The following is a 21,096-nucleotide window of genomic DNA, read 5'->3' as shown; positions in this document are numbered from 1 at the left end:
TTTCTAATTCTAGTTCTATGATAAATTTTTATCAGTTTATTAAATTTTTTTGTCTGCATGTGTACATGTGACATAATAAGTAATATATGTACTAGTAACATCTATGGGTACTCCATTTATTATCAAATACTTAATATAGAACATTTTGTATTAGTTTATCAGTTATAATATCTTTCCTATTGAAGAAGGATTTATTACCTTCATTCCAAATGGTGGTACCAAAGCATTATGTTTCAGATGGTATCATTTCAGATAGTACCGAAGCATTATATAACTTGAAAAATGGCAAGGGCACTCTCGGAGCACCTTTTTGGGATGTTTTGTTTGTAAGGGTTAGAGCCAGGACTCAGTGCCATCAATAATGGTTCCAAAGTCTGTCTATAATTATGTTTTTTTTTCCTTCAAAAAGCTTTAATCTATATCATTGGTACTTTAAATGTTATTAATTAATTTGCCAATGTGATGGGAATAAAATAGATGTTCCTTTCTCTGATCTATTGAAATGATATTTTATATGTGCAACTGCCAGTAAGGCTTCTTTTGTGTGAATTGTCTAAAAGGCATCTTCAAAGTGACCCTTAGATTCTCCAAAATATGAATTATTTCACCATTTTAGTTTTTGTTTTGTTTTGTTTTTCTAGACAGGGTTTCTCTTGTGTAGCCCTGGCTGTCCTGGAACTCTGATGGGATTAAAGGCACACACCACCGTGCCCCCGCCTGATTTTTTTTCTTACTGTTCTGTTTTGTTTTTTCAAAACATGCTTCCTCTGTGTAGCCTTGGCAATCATGGACTCTGTAGACCAGGCTTACCTTGAATTCAGCCTTCTGCTGCCTCCCCGAGTGTTAGGATTACAGGTTTACACCACCATGTCTGGCCTGATTTTAATTCTTCAAAGCTATAAATTTCAATGACATAGTGGGTATAAAAACCATCAAAGAATCCTAGTGACACCGGGCATGGCCTGTAATCCCAGCACTGAGGCCAGCCTGATCTACAAAGCGAGTCCAGGACAATCAGGGCTACTATACAGAGAAAACCTGTCTCAAAAAACCAAAAAAAAAAAAAAAAAAGCAAAAACAAACAAAAAAAACCCAAACAACCTGTGACTAAAGATGTAATTTTAAGCCAATAGGCAGAGTAAGAGTAATATTTCCTATTCTTATCAATCTATAATTCATTCTTCACCCACTACCCACTGGAATCTGGCTTATGCTTCTACTACTGTATTTCTTTTTAGAGGGGATCAGTTCAATGTGAATCAGCTCTTCATGTGTTTATGTCAAGGCCTATCAAACTATACATAGAAATAAACATGGAAAACGTGTTTCAGGCAGCTTAGCTGGTTTCTACTTCTTCCAGGCAGCAAGTCTGGTCTGAAACACTTCTTTGTAGCTTTTCTTATCTGAGAGTCTTCTCATGAGAAGAGAGAGGAAAGGGAAGTTACTTAAGGGAGAAACACAAAGATTGAGGGAGACAGGAGGCAGTCTTACAGAGAGAGGTTGAAGAGAGAATGAGTCAGGGAATGAGAAGGAGCCAATGAGAGGGCTGATTGCCCCAGCTCCTCCCCCTGGAACCCCCTAAAAGCCTAATTTGTTTGGCTAATCTGATGCCAAGGCAGGCTTCTTTTCTCCACTTTGTCTGACTAGGCCTGAGTTTCTGTTTCTTAGAGTTCAAACAAAGAATTCCTGGAAAAGCTACAACCTGAGGACAACCAATCAGCTTACAGGTTAAATTGACCAAAAGCTATGCTTATGAATACTTCATGTTATGAACACTTTATGACCATTCCCAAAGTAAGGTGCAGCTGGCCCTAACCAATCAAATTAAAAGTCAATGCATGAGTAAAAGCCAAACCTCAGTGAGTCAACAAAGTCCCCAGTATCTAGGGAAAATCCTTAAATAATTAACCAATCCTGAATCCCTTCGTGCCCCTATGCCATTCCTGACTAATTAGTTTAAGAGTTACCACACAAAGCCCCTCCTGTCTATAAAAAGAGCCCATGTATTCATTTCTGGATAGCCATTTTGCCTTAATGGTGATCCCTGCATGCTGGAAACTTCTGCAGAATAAATGCTCTTTGCTTTTGCATACTGCTTGATCTGGGCTCTTCCTTCAGTGATTCTCGGACCCTAACGCTAGAAGATTAGAACATATTGCCAAAGTTAGTATGAGGCCAAGTTGAGCAATTCAGTCAGAAGCTGAGAGAACCAAATTTGAATCACTCAATTGGAGAGGAGTTTGAACCAGAATAGATGAGTTGAACCAGCCAGCCAGAGTTCAGAAAGAACAATAAAAGAGTGAGCTTATTCAGAACTAAGTCCCAAAGACTGAAAACATTGTGGGCTTAAATAAGAGTGTGCGGAGGCTGGAAGCTTCCAGGACTAGGCCTAGGTTAGCAGACAGAGGCATTAAGCCTCAGAGACAACAATTAAATCAGGCAAATAAAAGTTACTTTTACAAGAAGTTGCAGAGGTCCAGTTCTCTAGTTACAGAGGTCCTTCCTCCTCATGCATTGAAACAGAATCCACAGCTTTCCTGGACAACTCAGTTATCCTTTGCCAGCCCTCTGACACTAGGGAGGGTGGAACAAGAGAACCCTGTTCAAAAGCTAGGCATTGTCCCTATAGCTGCTGAAACCACTGCAAATGCAGGACTTTTAGAAAACAAATGGTTTTAAAGTCTTGCAAATAAAGCCACTGGGCTTCTTATGCTAGGAATTGGAATTGTTAGCTTCTGGCTCTCATATCTGATTTTCACTGTATCAGAGAAGCCAAATCAGAGGGTTAGCAAATGGAGGAGCAGTCCTCTGAAGCACGTTGATTATGGCTTTACTATTGTACTGTCCAAACTGCCGAGGAAGTCCTTGACATCAAGCACCAAAGCATTTTATGTGCTGTATACACAACTGCTCATGTGTTCATGAGAGCAGTACAGGGATCTTGTGCACATCCACATGTGTTTAAAGTGACACACATTACATGCCCATGGTTTCAGAGCTGACTGTGGCTCATCTTTCAAAAGATTCAGAATTCCAAAATTCTTTACTTAGGGTGAATTCTTAAACAATCTCTAAAGAAAATTAGACTTTTGTCTGGTTTGTTCTTTTTAAACTTAGTCTACTTCCAAGCCAGGGCACCAATGTATATTATTGTACTGGTTGCTGTCAGTCTATCTTGTGCTGTCTGTTGAAATTCTGGCTATAAAGAGAACAGGCTCATTCCCAGGTTCTTCAGGGAAGCAGAAAGCCACAGCAGCACATTCCTTTGCCTCTAATTAGCTGAACACCTAAATCCTACATGCCATGGGTCTCTGAGAACTCAGATAGAACTCCACACTAAAGAATCCAGTGACCCTCAGAGCACAACCTTAAACAAGAGTCTCCTCTAAGGTGTACACAGATCTTCTGTGTGATGGTCTCTAGCTTGCTAGCATCAGATTGACCAAGAGAAATTCCTTCAATTGAATTTGTGGATAGTGCATTTATTTTACCAGCAACAATTCAGATTCCACACCTAAGCCTGGAGGACTCTCAGGTGCCTGCATCCTCACACGGCCACAGAAGTATGGCAGTGGTGGATGTTCGGTTTGTTTTAGTGACTCCCTTGTCACTGAGCTGTGTACTAGTGAGCTCCCGACTTACTCAGAAATGGTCTTGGTGCTTCACCCAGCTGTCTGGCCTCCTCTGCTCACTGGTCCTGTCAGTCTTGTAAATTAAATTATTATAGCTATACTGAGACTTACTTACCACCTATCAAGCAGACAAGCGTCTGGAACTGGGCAACTTGCTTTGCTGACAGAACTGTGGGGAAGGGCCTTGGAGTGTGTGTATATGTGTGTTCACAAAATGGTAAAATGTTTATGGAGAGAGATTTGGCAACTTCTAGCAAAATGACGTTTGCATTTTCTTTGATCTCATAATTCTGTTATCCCAAGAAATTAGTCGCAGAAAGAAAGGAAAAGGTAAATATGAGAAGGTGAGAATAAAAGGTTAGACACAAGGTTATTAACTGTAAGACTTGTCGTAATAGCAAAAATAGCAGATAAATGAGCAGCCTGTCAAGAGGGGAGAGATTAAACAAACTGTGAGATAGCCATATGGTGGGGAGTTGCACTATCAGATAAGAAAAGAGAAAGATCTATTAATGCTCTTCAGTTGTATTAGGAAACTTCCATGTTCAATTAACCTCATTTTGGAGACTTTCATGGTGGGAGCACATGTTAAAGCAACGGTTCTCACCTCATGGCTTGGAAGCAAGTAGAGAGTCTGAGCAAGTACAAAATTCTCTTCAAGAGTATGATCCTGTGACCCAGTCATTTCCACTATAATTAGTAAACAGCCCGGTAGCAGCATCTCTAAGTATGAGGCTGGTGTGTTAAGAAGAACCACTACTGAGCTTATCAGTGATTTTGGCCACTTTTCAGCATGGCCTTGCTATTTGGGTAAATGGACTGCCCTGCAGAATGTGGTTGTTTAGTTAGTTTTCTGCTTGCACGGTACACTAGTCCTACTCAATTCTTTGAGCTTTTAAATGCCTTCTTCCATTTTAATAGCAACGCTGGCACCTCTGTCCCTATAGCATGAATCATCACTTTCTCATGCTTACAAAGCAATCCTAGTGCCCTATTTGCATTGCTGTTAGATCCCACATCCCAGGAGAATGCCTCCAGACTTATTAAACTTTCTTATTCAACTTTGTATTCTGTCCCTCTTGATCCAGCCCCCCTATAATGTATAACCCTCTAGATCCTTGACTTATCTCTGAAACAATCTCTATCATGGACTGAATTGTGTTCCCTCAACTCAAAAATCTCTGTGTTGACATGTTAGCTTGGAGTACCTTAGGGTGTGATTATATCTGGAGACAGGCTCGAATGACGTGTGACTGGTGTCCTGACTTGCAGAGGGAATCTGAACAAAGACATGGACATAAGAGGATAAGCAGACAGAGAAAGATGGTGGCCATTTGGGCACGTGGGAGAGATCCTCCTCTCAGAGCCTTTAGATGTAAACCAACCCTGCTAGCACTTTTATCTGCTAATTGCTATTAGCTCTTTTACTTTGGCTTGCTACGTACTTAATAAACTCACATATTTAAAACTCAGGATTTTATTTATTTATTGTGGATCATTTTCTGTATGGAACAAGGTATCAATAAATAGAATGTTGCCCAAGGTCTGGTTTGCCGAAGTCCCACTGGATATATGAGATTTTCCAATAGTCATTTCCCCCATCCCTGTCTGTATAATTGGAATAGGCACACTCAGCATTTAGCATAGCCCTCACATTGGTTCCTTGGACACCAGGCTAAGAATGATCATAGTTGGAAAGTCAAGTGGAACTCCTTCCCATACCTTAGGGAGCAAAACAAAAGCATTATCAAATCCAGGGAGAGGGAAATGATAGACATTTGTGTCACTTCAAGACTCAGTGGATGCATGGGTCCTGTAGTCTCATCCCACCTCCTAGGTTTACCATCCAGACCTGACCATAGGCAAATGGATCCCAGAAGATGTGCATGTACTGTGCAGACTCATCCATGCAGCGAGCACTGCAGCTCTTATGGCAAAGTGGTACTTTGTTTTAGGATATTAGCACAGTCTCAGGGACATAGCATGTAGCTATCATCAGAGAGCTATTTCTTCATTGGAGAAAGATCAGAACAGTTCACATTCATTTGAAAAGGAAAAGCACACACCTTTATAACCTTACAACTCCTAACAACATAATTTGAATAGAGTTGAACCAGCTAGAAATTCCATAAAGTATTACATCGATCCATTCTGTCACTAACAGCACGAATTAGGTTCCCAACCTAAGATGTGGATAATATATTGGTGTATTAAGAAATATGCTTCAAAGGGTAGGTTAAACCTGTGGGTATCCAGAGGACCTGTCTACATCTGTATAATTTTAGGGCTTGGCTGTCCTATCTGGAGCATGTTGAGATATGCTCAAAAAGGGGATCCTTTTTTTATAGGACAGGACAAATTTCAGACTTCCACAATACCTGGCATGCTTTTTTCATCTAGGAAGCTGCTTCGACTCATACAGTGGCTTTGAAGGCTTAAAGATTTTATTTTCAGGCTTCGTTGAGGTACCATGTGACCCAAGCCATTCTTCAGTATTTGAAATGCCAGTGGTGAGAGCTGGGGAAACGGCCCATTGAGAAAAGTGCTTGTTCATTGTAAGGACCTCTTTTCAATCTCTACCACCTACATAGAAAACCAGACATGGTGGTGTGTACCTATAGTCTCAGGAAAACAGAGAAAGAAGACTTCTGGAAGCTTGCTAGCCAGTCAGCGATCTCTAGGTTCAGTGAGAGACACTGTCTCAACAAACAGACAAAGTCATGGCAGCCTCTTACAGAGCTTTTGTCATGAAGTACTGGCAAGCTGCTTGCTTTTCTGAGTTCTTACCCCCAAAGCACAACTTTTTATTTTCCTTCTATCTTCTTTTATAAATTCTAAGCATGCCTTTTCCTACCCCTCTGGGTCCTCATACTCTTTCTCTGTAGCTCCTCTTCTACCACTGTGCAATAGGTTGCCAACTGGTTTGCTAACTTCCACTGCTGAATTTTCCAACTTTTGACTTTTTCTAAAATTTAAATTTTATTTTATGTGTGTATGTATTTTGCCTGCATATATGTCTGTGTACTGTGTGTGTGCAGTGCCTGTGAAGCCAAAAGAGGATATCAGATTACCTGGAACTGGAGTTGCAGATGGTTTTGAGCTGCCATGTGGGCACTGGGAATTGAACCCAGGTCTTCTGAAGTCAGTTTTCTTAACTGCTGAGGCATCACCCTGTCCTTGAGTTTATTGGCTTTCTTGAACCCTAATTCAAAAAAAGCATGACTTTCTTCCTTCTCTTCATTTTCTTCTCAGCAGCTTTCCTGTCCTGTTGTTTTCTCTCTTAAACTCTAATGAAATATCCTTGAGTTAAAAAAAAGGCGGGCGGGGGGAGGGGAGTGTGTGGGTGAGGTTAGGAGTGGAGTGCAATGGAGGAAAACATCAAAACATTTCATACTGAGCTCTGGCCTCCATTTGAACATGGATGAATGCATGCACCACACACACACACACACTACCAGTAATGATGAGATTCCTGTGAAGAATTTGCCGTGGTCTAATGGGTAAGGTATTATAAAGCACTTTTATTAATTAATATATTGTTACAATGGGAGTATCCTTCCTGAACTAGTTCATCAGGAACCAACACTGCACAAAGACATGACTCCACCAGACATGGTGGCGCATGCCTTTAATCCCAGTGCTTAGGGAGGCAGAGGCAATCGGGTCTCTGAGTTTGAGGCCAGCCTGGCCTACAAAGTGTGTCCAGAACAGCAAAGTCTATACAGAGAAACCCTGACTCAAAAACAAAACAAAACAAAACCAAAACAAAACCCAAAGACATGATTCCTAGATTTAAACTATAGAAATATAACATTTTCTACAACAAGGTAATTGATGTTTGAAGGACATCCTCTCCAGGGTGAATAAAAATCAATTTCAGTCAGTTAGGAAACCCTTTTCCACCATAATTTTGGAGCTGATACAGTGTCTGGAGGTGTGATTGACACTTATAGTGTCTGCTCTGCAGGCTTTCAGTGTCTGAGCTGAGCCCCCACCATTACCAGTCATAGTTTCTTGCTGAGATGTCTTTTGTACATGTGTATTTGTCCCCTTCAGAGCCAGTGGCTCCTTCCAGGGTAACCTTCTCATGTCAAGCTTGGGAGAATGTGGCTAGAGGGTGCAGGGAATTGTGAATGTCTTATTCAGACTTTTCATCACTATGACAAAATACCCGAGAGCAGCAACTTAAGGGGAAAAGATTATTTTGGCCCCTGGTTTTCAAGGTTTCTATGCTGTCTTGTTCTACTTATCTGGTCCTGAGCAAGGCAGGTTCTCATAGCAGTGTGGTTCTGCACCTAATGGCAGTCAAGAAGCAGAGAGATAGACAGGAAGGGGCCATGAACAAAACAAACCCTCCCAGAGTCTCCTCCCACCCCACAAGTGACCTACTTCTTTTATTTATGTTCCACTTCCTATTGCCCATCATCTCCATAATGCCATTAGCTTGTGAGTCCACTGAGAGTCAGAGCCCGAACAAGCAGTCTCTAAAGCCCTAGACCAAGTCTTTAGCATTTGAGCTTTTGGAGTATTACTACATGCAAGCTATGACAATGGAAGCGAGTCTGCTGTACCTGGGCCATACATGAGCCAGGAAGCTCCTTCATAATCCATTTTGACTCTATCTGCCTTAATGCTCCACACAGTTGTTGGTGACACGATCTGACCAGAGAACGGGATTCAATTGCTTGGTGTTTCTCAAATCTATTTAGTTTCTGGTCTCCTGTAGAGTGCCAGCATTCAGAGCATCAAAAACCACCTTTGAGAAACTGGGGCTGGAGAGACTGCTCAGCATGTGCTTCTCCTGCAGAAGAACTGAGTTGTGCCCTAGCTCCTGTGTCAGGTTACTTTCACCTGCCCCTAACTCCAACTCCAGGGGCTCTGACACCCTTTTCTTCCTCCGGTGGCACCTGCGCTCACACACACAGACCCCTTCTCAGACACACAAATACACATAGTTAACAATAAATCTTAAAAAAAAAAAAAAACCAATCTATTTAGAGCCAACTGTACATCTCTAATCCCAGTAGATCAAAGCAAGATTACTGCCTTTTTGATTCCAGCCTAGGTTTCAGACTGAGTTCTAGACACAGTTTGTAATACATAGCAAGAGCCTGTTTCAGAAACCCAAAACCAGAGCTGGCAACATGAGTGAGCAGGTCAAAAGGCACTTGTGGCAGTGCCCGATGACCTGAGTTTGACCTTTTGCACCAGAATGGTGGAAAGAGAGAACCTGTTCTGCAAGCTGGCCTGTGACCTTCACATGCTGTGGCAGGAGGGTGCCCCCTGCTCCAATAAATGTGTAAAAAGTCAGAATGAAGCAAACAGCAACAAATCAAACACTGACTTATACTTAATTCCACTGAAAGCCTTTAAGAAATATCTATATTTGCAAATCCTTTGCAGCCTCTAAAATTAATTAAAATAAAATTACATACAATGATGTGTGATGTCATCTTCTATCCAGATATTAAAAACAAACAGACCTCCCTTAAAAAAAGACTACCGTAAAGGAAGAACATATCAAAATGATGTGTTAATACCTAAGCTATATCTGGCTTCTCACCACCAACTTCAGTAATGGAAAGGGACTTCAGTAGAACAAATCTGTTAGATGTGACTACAGGAGTAAGCTTGTAGCTCGTAGAGCTTCTGGCTTGTGTCCCTGCCTATCATGTCAAATTCTAAAATTCTGACCACTACAACTTGGTTAAATTAAAGAATCTTAACATCTAAAAATTAAGATTTCAGCCAGATGGTGGTGGTACAAACCTTTAATCTCAGCACTTGAGAGGCAGAGGCAGAAGCAGGTGGATCTCTGTGAGTTCGGGGCCAGCCTGGTCTACAGAGTGAGTTCCTGGACAGCCAGGAATATACAGAGAGGCCCTGTTTTGAGAAACAAAACAAAAATAATTAAGATTTTTCTTTTTACATTACAGAACTTCAGCTCGATAGTGGTTGGTATGTTGCCTGGGCCTTACGTCATGCATTCTTTGGTTTTTATGTTGCTTTTGAGACAGGCCATCACTGTCTCAAAACAGACCTCCCTTTTTGAGACATAGCCCCAACTGGCCTCAAACTCACAAAGATCTGTGTCTGCCTCTGCTTCCCAAGTGCTGGGATTAAAGTTCTGTGCTACAATGCCCTGAAAACATTTATTTTTATTTTTAAAGACATGATTAAATTCATTGACTCTCACGCCTTTTATTTACTTACTTTGAATTTTTCATTATTTATTTTTATGTGCCTGCATGTGTATATGTGTATTTCCTAAGCATGTCAGAGGAGCGTCAGCCCCCTGCAAGCTGCCTGAGGTGGGTTGGGTGTTGGAAACGAACGGCAAGGATACATGTTCTTAACTGCTAAGCCGTTTCTCCAGCTCTCCAACACGGATTTTTTTTTTTTTCTGCCAGGAAAGAGTTTATTGGATGGAGGTAAAGAGAGAGAGGGAAGGAGGGTAAGGGAGACATGGTGGGGGGCTCCTAGGAGAGAAACCGAGGCAAAGAGAGAAGGGAGAGCAGAGAGAGAGCGAGAGAGAAAGAGAGAGAGAGAGAAAGAGAGAGAGCGAAACACTGATTTCTTTTTTTTAAACAGGTGTTCAGCTTCAGCGCAAATGCTGAGCCCTTCTGGACTATTACGTCCTCTTTAACGACGTCATTGTAGCAACAAATGATGTCTCCCTTCACAGGACTTCAGAACAAAAACTTCTTGTTTTTTGTTTTTTTCTTCTGCCAAACCACGTGAATACGTATATTGCTTAACGAGTAAGGTGGCACTTTTCTGCTCGTTTCTCTCCAATTTTCTCCCGGTCCTCCCCACCCTTAAGACTTTTTTGGATTGTAAATTTCTGAATTAAAAAAAAAAAAAAGAATCTATACATGTAACTTCCAAGTTCCTTCTGCTCCTCCTTTTTGGCATTTGCGAGTTGTCAGGAGTTTAGGTGAGACTGACTTTGTATAAATTCCCCAAATAGGTAGAAAATTAAGCAAGGTGTTCAGTTGCGTTTTAAAAAATAGAATTTATCTTCACGTTTTTAGAAAAAAAAAAAACAAAAAAACAAAAAACCAAAAAACCAAAAAACTATTTAAAGGCAAAAGAGATCAAACTAGCCAGGAGCGAGCGTACACACCCTTTTTATTATTTTAATAAAAGCAGTTAAATACAGATCTATTAAATTTAGACAAAATAAAACACCTTCACACCACCGTCGGAACACAGGTTTTCGTAACTTGGAAGGATTCTTCCACACTTCTCCCCTCTAGAGTCCTGTGCCTTGGCATCCCTGACCTTCCCGCCCAGCCAGAAGCTGTGCTCTGGGTGAGGCGCGGCTGCGCGAAGTGCGCCGTCGCCATGGTAACTGCGGAAGCCTGGGCCCTGGAAGAGGTAAGAGTCCCGGAGCTGAGATCCTGGGTGGGCGACGGGGGTCGACGGGGCAGGATAGACCCGTATCATCCCTCCGGGCTGCTAGGGCAGGGGCTGCCGCGGTAGGCGCCTTCCCAGGAATCCTCAGCCTCTGTGTGTCCCGTGGGCTTCGTGCATCCCGCCGCAGCCAAAGGGCAATGCAGAAGGCCCCGGGCGATTCCGGCGAACTCACAAGCCCCCCCCCCCCCCCCCCCCCCCCGGGAACCACCGTGCTCCACGTGACCTAGTTAGCACCGCAAGGCTGGCACTCCTTGTGTGGGTCCTCAGGCCTTCATTCTTCTTTGAATCCTGGGTGCTTAGGGCTGACCTGACGGGGTGAGGATCCGACCCCTCGGGGACCTGGGACTTAAAAATCCTTAAGAAACATTCTTATCGTTATCATTATTATTTTGGAAGAAAGAATTCAGTTGGCTACAAGAGGCATTGGGGTCGACTTCGCTAAAACTTCGGGAGGCTTCATCTGTCTCCTAGTTCTTTGTTTATAGGATTCGGATCTCATCACCCTTAATCCTCCTTCCACCCTGTTACTATCACCCTCTGGGAATTCTGCTTCCAACGTGCGGTTGCAGCCCATCTTCCTCATAGTCAGAATGAGTTCAGCCTATCGCCCTTTTTTTCCTTCATCTCTGCGGTCGCTGATTAGATTGTGGGTTGGCAACCAGACCAGTGTTATTTTCTATTTTTGGTACTTTGCAGCCTCAAGATGTTTCTGATGTGTAGGCGGGAAGTTTCTGGATGTCTCATGACCGTTAAGAAACTCAGAGCACGTTATATCCTCATTTCAGAACACTCTATTAAATAAGGAGGATTAAATCAGGGACATTCCGCCTTCCTACGCCCACGATACTCTCCCTTTTCTGTACTCGTTACTGTCTGCGAAGCTTATGTTATTATGTATGGGGCATAGAGAACATTAATTTGTTTTGTGTCCTTAAGAATAGGATAGGAGGGGGCTGGAGAGATGGCTCAGTGGTTAAGAGCACTATCCGCCCTTCCTAAGGACCCAGGTTCAACTCCCAGCACTCACATGGCAGTTCATAACTGTCTGCAACTCCAGTTCAAGGTGGTCTGACACCCTCAAACCAATGCACATAAAATAAAATTAAATAAATTATTAAAAAAAAAGAATAGGATAGGAAAGCTATGTCCTGTGGGCTGCTATTGAGCTATCCATTTTGTAAATATTTTAGCCACAGCCATACCCATTAATTGGTGTGACGCCGGTGATTGCTCCCGTGCTACACAGAGAGTAATCATGTGACACACAAACAGCAAGGCTCCATAAGTCTAAAAATGTGCTGTTTGGAATGTTTATTTTCCTGAGGCCTTCTCTCATCCTCTGCAGTACTGTGTCAGTATCTTCTTATCCCTCCTATTTTAAGTTTTTTCCCCCTCTATCCTTCCCTGTTGTTTCTTCATCATGTTTATTACCACATCCAGACCTAAAATAGCCTCATTTGTTTTCTTTGTCTCTTCCCCCTATCTATTAAGTAACATGATTGGAGGGAACCTTGTTCTGGGAGGTACTGCCTTAGATAAGTGAATAATTAGAGCCCTTGCTCTCATCAGTTTGAACTTTTGAAGTACTGGCCCTTCTTTCTGCCTCTCCTCTCTGATCTGTCAAACTCTTATCTAGGCTTGTTGGGTCAATTATACTGAAATCACCTGGTTTCCCAGCACTGCTGTCTGGGTGCAGCTTAACTGGATCCTTTACTTCAGTGTCTCTCAGGAGGCTGCAGGCCGGAGTTCACCGAAGATTGTTTTCAAGCACATTAAATGTTTCTGACAGGATTAAAACCTCCTCGTGGTTGAGGGCCTCTCTTTTTGCCCACTGTCGCCAGAGTGAGAACTTTAAAGACGTCCTTAATTGACTGTAATTAATTTTGTTCTTTCTAAAGTTTCATAGAATTTCGTACGTTATGGTACTTACCATATATCACTTTTGTTACATATATCTTGTTTAAAATCTATTATTTTCTCCTATGTATTACATTGTTGAGGGCAGAAGATAAACTTGTGAGTTTTAAGCTGGGTGTAGTAGCTCATACCTGTAATCCCAGCACTAGACATGTGGAGACCAGAGGATCACTGCAAATTCAAGGCCAGTCTGGTCTACACAGCAAGTTTCAGGGCAGCCAGAGTTACCTATCAAGACTGATCTCAAAACCAAACCAAACCAAAAAAATATGTATTTGTAATTTATATAAGAATTTTTTCTTTTTTTAAAAAAGATTTATTATTTATACAACATTCTGCCTGCACACCAGATCTTACTATAGATGGTTATGAGCCACCATGTGGTTGCTGGGAATTGAACTCAGGACCCCTGAAAGAACAGTGAGTGTTCTTAACCTTGAGACAGCTCTCCGGCCCTTATATAATCATTTAAATAACATTAATAAGATTTCAATAAATAATAGTAAGTGAATAAATTCTATTTGAATGGATTCTGTTTAAAAGACTTTTTTTTTCTTAAAGTCTTCATAACTTAGCTCCAGTGATCTAATTTCTTAATTCTCCCCAACAAGAATAATGTTTAGGCAGATAAACTTCTTTAATAATTTTCTTTTGATTCTTTCCTAATGAATTTTAGTTCAATTTGATCTCTCATCGGTTCCTATTTGAATATACTACTTATATTATATATTTAGTATTTTATCATATAGTGAGGCCATGTGTTTACTCATCGTAGATTTTATTGATTGAATGGCTAAAGTAGCTTTTCTGATGACTATAATTATTTTCATTTCTTTTTGTTTGTTTGCTTTTTGAGACAGGTTTCTCTGTGTAGCCTTGGCTGTTCTGGACTCGCCTTATAGACCAGGTTGGCTTCGAACTCACAGAGATCTGCCTGCCTCTGCCTCCCTGAGTGCTGAGATTACAAGTGTGTACCATGTGCGCTTGGCTCTATTTTCAAGTGTTTAATTTATTTTTTAATTAATTAAAGATGTGAAAGATTATTTATCATTTATACAGTATTCTGCCTGCATGTGTGCTGACATGCCAGAAGAGGGCACCAGATCTTATTACAGATGGTTATGAACCACCATATGTTTGCTGGGAATTGAACTCAAGACCTTTGGAAGATCAGCCAGTGCTCATAACCTCTGAGCCATCTCTCCAGCTCTTAATTTATTTTTTCATTTTAAACATTTTATTTATTTATTCACTTTACATCCTCGTCGTAGCCCCCTTCCTCCTTTCTTCCCAGTCCCTCCCTACCTCTCTGTTCCCCCATCCCCTTTCCCTACTCCTCAGAGAAGGGGAGCTCTACCCTTCCCACCCACACCAGCATATCAAGTCACATTAGGACTGTGTATCCTCTTCCTCTGTGGCTTGGTGAGGTACCCCCACCAGGGGAAAGTGATCGAGAAGCAGGCAACAAAGTCCATGTCAGAGTTTGCCTCTGCTTTCCTTACTAGGGAACCCATATGAGAATCAAGCTGTCCAGCAGCTACATCTGTGTAGGGGACCTAGGTCCAGTGTATGCATAGTCCTTGGTTGGTGCTTCAGTTTTCACAGGACTCCAGGGCCCTGGTTAGTTGGCTCTGTTGGTCTTCTTGTGAAAGCTCCTGTCCCCTCTGAATCCTTCTGTCCTTCCCATCACATTTCCACATGACTCCCTGCACTCCACCCAATGTTTGGCTGTGAGTCTCTGCATCTGTTTATACCAGCTTATGTGTGGAGCCACTCAGAGGAGAGCTACGCTAGGCTCCCATCTGCAAGCAAAGCAGGGTATCGCTAATAGCGTCAGGGGCTGGCTGGCTTCCATCCCCTCAGCCCCCGGGTAAATTTTGGATCGAAGTTCCCCTCAGTAGGAGTTGTGTCTAGTTAGAGGGTGGCTCTTCAGTCTCCATGACTCCTGCTACTTGGAGAGTCTCAGCTAGAGTCACCCTCATATCCTCCCAGGAGCCTATCCTGTCGTAGGTCTCCAGTCTGGCCCAGAGATGGCCCCTCCCAAGCTTTCTCTTCTCTCTGCAAGCCCTCTGTCCTCCTGCTTTTTGCTCTCTTCAGGTCTGATACCGACCCTCATTACTCTCCCTGCCTATTTTTTTTAATCTTATATTGTCAGTGGGCTGACTGAAGATAAATAAGTAGCCCTGCATGGTAGCACCTCAGCACTTAAGAAGCAGAGGTAGGTGGATCCCAGTGAGTTCAGAGGCAGAAGTAGGCAGATCTTGATAAGTTCAAAGCCAGCTTGCTTATATAGCAAGTTCAGGCCAGCCAGAACGACATAGTGAGACCCTGTCTCGATAAATAAACACATACTGACATGTTTGAACTACTGTTTTGTTTTATTTTGTTTTGTCTTTTGCTCTGGTACTAGGTAGTTTTAGAGTTCATGGAGCCAGAAGAAACTCCAGAATCAGAGTATTCAGAGAAGTCACTATCTTCCTCACAGCAAGAGTCTGAAGAATCCCAAGAAGATGATGAAACAGAGAGAGTGAACCCCCTCTTGAAGCCTACTCTCACAGGGGATGTAGAAACTCTGCAGGAAATTTTCGAAGATCCTGAACATCCTCACCATGAGAATGCTCTGCAGTTGCTTTTGGAAGAAGACGTTGTTGGAAGAAACCTGCTGTATGCAGCTTGCATGGCTGGCAAAAGTGATGTAATCAGGGCCTTGGCAAAGTATGGCGTGAATCTGAATGAAAAATCTGCCAGAGGTATTTCATCTTTTACTTGGGACCAACTAAAGATGCCCCTCACTGTCTTTAGGATAGCTTTGATGTGCTTGCTTTATACTTTACATAACTATTTCAGAAATTTTAAATTTTTAAATGAAAACCATTAAATCCATTTTCATCAAGCCCAAACTTATCAGTCAGTTGTGTCTATGCCATGAATGAGAGGTTGGTTATAACACTAGAAAAGGAAAAAACTGGTGTAATTCCCTACACCAAAAGATTAAGCAAGCAAGGCTTGGGGTGTAGCTCTGTTGGTAGAGCGCACCTTCAACTTGTCCAAGGCCCTGGGTCTCAGCCCCAGCGCCTCACGAGGCAGGTGTGTCACTACAAGCCTCTTCTTCCAGTACAAAGGAAGAAAAGGGCAAGAGGATCAGAAGAGGACCAAGGTCACTGGCTAGGCTAGTTAAGGAGTTGAGGCCAGCCTGTACTACATGAGAACTTGTCTCAAAAAAAAATTAAGCGAAATGTGATTGTATTAATAAATGTAAAAAGTTCATTTGAAAGAAATGTCACACTTATTCATGATATAAATTTCTAAAGAAATACGAATGTAGTAAATCTTTTAATACTTGGGAGGCAGGGGCAGGCTGCTCTCTGAGTTTGAGGCCAGGCTGGTCTACAAGGTGAGTCCAGGTCATCCAGGACTACATAGAGAAGCCTTGTCTCAGAAAAACAGAACAAAACAATAACAACAAACAACTTTTAAAATGCTGTCTATAAAAATTATAGGTCTTAAAATTACATAGGGGCTTTCAGTCAACTTTATTTTGGAACTAATTTATTTGTGTGTGGGAGGGGCGAAGCACCTGCCACAGCGTGTCTACTGGGGCCAGAAAAGAACATGTGGAGTTGGTTCTCTCCTTTCACCTTTACATGTGCTCCAGTGATCTAACTCAGGTCATCAGGACTGTACAGCAGGGGCCGATATCTGCTGAACCATGTTGCCAGCCACTCCTTGCACATTTCAGTGGAGATCCTTGAAAGTAAAGCAAGCAAGACTAATACAGTACATTGTAAGCAGCTTCCTTCCTTTCTCTCTCTCCTTTTCTTTCTAAGAAGTGATTGTCAACTCTTCAGGTATTCTGTGAATGGCTGACATCATATTGGCAGTTGAAAATTAGCCCTTCTGAGTCATAATGCCACAGTAACCAGCTTTTCTCTCCAGACAGTGAGTTTTAAAAATCTGTTTAGCAGCGTGTTACTGGACATAGGAGTAGAGTATAAGAAATGAAACTTAGCTGGGTATAAGGGTGCACATTGTATTCCCAGCACTCTGGGAGGCAGAGGCAGGCAGATCTCTGTGAGTTTGAGGCCAGCCTGGTCTACAAAATGAGTCCAGGAAAACCAAGGCTACACAGAGAATCCCTGTCTTGAACCGTCCCACCCCGCATAAAAAAAGAAATGAAACTGTTCTTACTCATGACCGCACAGACTTAAATGCAAAAATTTGCTGTTGGCACTAATTATTCCCCAAAATATCAATGCAAGATCAATATTTTAAATCAATAGCTTTCTATAGGCCATTAGCAGCCAATTATAAAATCTATAAAAAGTAAATGCAAGACATTTATTATATAAATATAAAAGACTTTTAAATTACATGAAACTCCATATATATATATGGTTCAGATACTGATACTAAATATTATAAAGGTGTCCATTTTTACTTTACGCCTAAGGTCTCACACAGGTTAAAAAACATATGCTTGCCAGGTGGTGGTGCTGCTCATCCTTAATCTCAGCATCTGGGAAGCAGAAAGCAGGGTGACCTCTGAGTGTGTATAGAGTGAGTTCCAGGACAACTAAGGTTATACGAAGAAACCCTATCTCAAAAGAAGAAAAAAGAGAAAGAAACACACACTTTACTGCTGAGACACACTCCCTAAGTCCAGAGATGTCTTATTTTTCTCTTAATTAGTTATTTTAGATAGCATGTTAGGAGACTTTAAAGTTTTTTTTTTTAATTTAATTAATTTTTGAGGGGCTGGAGAAGTGGCTCAGTGGCTAAGAGCACCTGTTCTTGCAGCGGACCTGGGTTTGAGTTTCAGCACCCCTGTGGCAGCTCCCAACCACCCGTAACTCCAGTTCTAGGACCTTCTGCCTTGTTTTGACCTCTGCAAGCATGAGCACATGAGGGGCACAGACATATGTGCAGGCAAAACATTCACGCACATGAAGTAAATAAATCCTAAAAAGTAAATTTAATTTTTACTTATATAGGATAAAAGTATTCATATTAATGGGATGATGGGATGGTTTGACATATGTGTGTTACTTTAGTTGTGTAAGATATGCTTATTTTTTCAAACATTATTTCTTTATGCTAGTTACAGACTTTCAAAATACTTGTTTTTTATGTGTGTTCATGTGTGTTGTATGTGTGTGCATGTATTCCTAGGGTACATGTGCATTTAGATGCCGTGGGTCAATTTCAGGCTTCATCTTTGATCATGCTTCACCTTATATTTTGTGACAGGAACACTCTAGCCAAGTTACTCGGTTAGTGAACAATAATTCCCCAGTGCTGGGAATACAGATGAGCACCACATTGGAGAACTTTTATGTGACTCGCTAGTGGTCCTCATGAATTGACCTTGGACTTCTCATACCACAGAACCCTGAGGGATAAACTCTATTTTTATTTTCCTGGACAGTGCTATTTTGGTAACAGATTAAGATTGTCAAGAATAAAGATACCATACAAATCTCAAGCCAGTTTCCGGCTGCTAGAGTTCTTAAATATCTTGCTTATTGGGATGTTAAAAAAAAAATTGAGGATTCCAGAGTCCTCGTGTAGGACCGAGCCAAATGTAATTCACTCACTTTGTAGTTTTTTTCCCCTTTTTTTCCCAAAGACGAGTTCTCACTATGTAGCTCTGGCTGTCCTGGAATTCACTATATAGACCAGGCCACTTTAGATTCTTAACATTTTATTATCCCTTCTTGTCATGATGGCTTACAGATTGGTCTGAGGGTTGAGGCACTGTGGTGACTAGGGAGCCAAGAGGTTTCTGATGAAGTAGAGTCACTATTATATCTTCTTTTTCCTAGATTAGCGTGGGGTGTGTGTCTCTTCTCTATATAAAGTCTATATAGAAACATACCCAGTTTTTAAATTTACTTTGGCTAGTGCTACAAGTATGGCCTTGGGAAAGGCATACCTTCACTTCCCATTATATATGGTAACGAGGCTAACACCTTCCTTATAGGGCTATTGCAGTGATTAAATCAAGGACACACAAAATCCTGGCACATAATAGGTTCAACACATTGGCTCTTGCTCTGCTCTTTTTGCCTCTTTGTGTGTTTAACGGAGTCATAAGTGTGTTCTCGGGAATAAGTGTGGTGCATTGTTAGGGCTTATATCGACTCAGCATCTCTTGAAATTTCTCATACCTGAAGCATGACCCAGTACCCTTGATACTAGGTCTACACCACATCCAAATGGCTCGGGCTTGTGGCTAGAGATAAGAATGTAGCAGTATTGTCTCTGCCAGCAGTGTGTGTGTGTGTGTGTGTGTGTGTGTGTGTGTGTGTACATGAGCACGAGTGCATACATTTTCGCACTTTTTTTTCTAATTCAGGAATTTGCCACAATTTCAAAATTATAATCTAGGTGCCACACTTTGTTTTGAGTGACCTGTGAACAAAGGACTCCTACTTTCCCTTAGCCAGGATCTGTGAGTAAAAGTCATTTCTGGTGGTACTGGTGCTTTAAATCTGCAGTTCTGACAAACCAGAGGCGACCCAGTGACAAGGTTTTCCTGGATGTGTCAAGAATGCAAGGTTGGGTTCTTAAGACAAATGCTGACCAGGTAGACACCGTAGAGGAGGCAAATGAGAGCCTGCAGGTCACCCACCGGTGTACGTGTTTCCTGTCTGAAGGACTTTCTGGTTGCTCATGGGGCTTGTGGAAGGCCCACTGTGAGACCCCTGCTCCTTTTTTGTTTTTTTTTTTCCTCGAGACAGAGTTTCTCCATGTAGCTCTGGCTGTCCTGGACTCGCTTTTTGTAGACCACGCTGGCCTCAGGCTCACAGAGATCCGCCTGCCTCTGCCTCCCTGAGTGCTGGGATTACAGGGGTGTGCCACAGCTCCTTGGCTGTGAAGCTCCCACTTCTAAGCTTGTCTAATAGGGCTGCTAGAAGCTTTGGTCCTGGAGCCCCATCTTAGATAATTTTTAAATTGTTTCCTTGGACCCAGGATCTTGCACATAGTAGGCAAGAGCTATGCCACAGAGCTGTGTCATAGCCCTGGATCCCTGATTTAACTGTGCCTTTCTTGAAACAGAACAATGGGTTTTGATTTATATAAAACTTGGCGTGAAAACTCTTGAAAGTGCATCCCATGTTTCCACTTTTATAGCTAAATCACAATAAGTCTAAGAAATTATTTTCTAACTTGGTAAGTCATGCTTCCAGCTTTAATTCAAAAGATTAATTTCCAAACCAAAGCATGCACAGCTAGAGTGATTTCGATGATTGTGTTAACAGTAAGGCGAGGGTAATTAGAGGTTGACAAAAATTCCTTAAAGTCATAGGCTGGTTGTTCCGAACTGGATGACGGCTAGAGAGGTTGCCATCTCTCTTAGCAGATGTGGAGGAGCTCAGGAGTCAGGCCATGTTGGTATCTTGCATCCATCATTGGCTACGATCCTTGAGTCATGTTTCTTAACATCTCTGAATTTTAGTTTCCTTGTCTGTAAGATGAGGATTATAATAATTCTGATGCTTCAGAGTTTATAAAATTCAGTGAGTTTACTATGTAGAACACTTAGTGCCTGGCTCATTGTAATCATTCAGTACTTGGTTCTGTTTATGATCTGCCACATAAAATAGTCTGGAATAATGTACAGATGTACCTTGACTTAGGATGAAGTAATGAGCCAGTGGATCCATGATAAAGTACTGGAAGCAGAAACATGCATGTAACATAGCTAGCATTCATCGGAGCTTAGCAACACTGTACACCAGAGAACATGCCTGGGAGCCTCTTATCCCTGTGCTGAATGGCTGCCTGTGAGCTGTTGCTCACTCTTGTGTCCAGCATCAAAGTTTCACATGCGGTTTCTACAGAATGTGTATGCCTTTTCTACCACTGTAAAATTAAAAACTCCTATGGAGCCATCTTGAGCCTGTTTGACCTGACCATCCCCACTCTGTTTGTCAGGGTACACGCTCTTACACTGTGCGGCAGCCTGGGGCCGTCTGGAAACTTTGAAGGCCCTGTTGGAACTGGATGTTGATATAGAGGCTTTGAACTTCCTGGGAGAGAAAGCTCGAGACGTTGCTGCTCGCTATTCCCAGACTGAGTGTGTAGAGTTTTTGGACTGGGCAGGTAAGGAGTACATGTGGTGGTA

The 21,096-nt window shown here is 42.0% G+C and overlaps 1 protein-coding gene across 3 annotated transcripts in view; it reads left to right on the top strand.

Moving 5' to 3' along the window:
* Ankrd45 (ankyrin repeat domain 45) overlaps window positions 1-21,096 on the top strand; it is a 37,485-nt gene that overhangs the window by 305 nt on the left and 16,084 nt on the right. Inside the window, exons 1-3 of one of the 3 annotated variants that reach the window (XM_055624711.1) lie at window positions 10,910-11,012; window positions 15,379-15,718; window positions 20,907-21,074. In XM_055624711.1, coding sequence (XP_055480686.1) covers window positions 10,980-11,012; window positions 15,379-15,718; window positions 20,907-21,074 — 541 coding nt within the window. In that variant the 5' untranslated portion in view covers window positions 10,910-10,979. Of the gene's footprint in view, window positions 1-10,909; window positions 11,013-12,869; window positions 12,925-15,378; window positions 15,719-20,906; window positions 21,075-21,096 lie in introns of those variants that run through there. The other 2 variants (XM_055624713.1, XM_055624712.1) reach the window with 2 other exon arrangements.

This window comes from Psammomys obesus, unplaced genomic scaffold (genome assembly GCF_907164565.1).
Source record: "Psammomys obesus unplaced genomic scaffold, mPsaObe1.curated_primary_1811, whole genome shotgun sequence".
Classification (NCBI taxonomy): Eukaryota; Metazoa; Chordata; class Mammalia; order Rodentia; family Muridae; genus Psammomys; species Psammomys obesus.
This window is presented reverse-complemented; position numbering and strand designations above follow the sequence as displayed.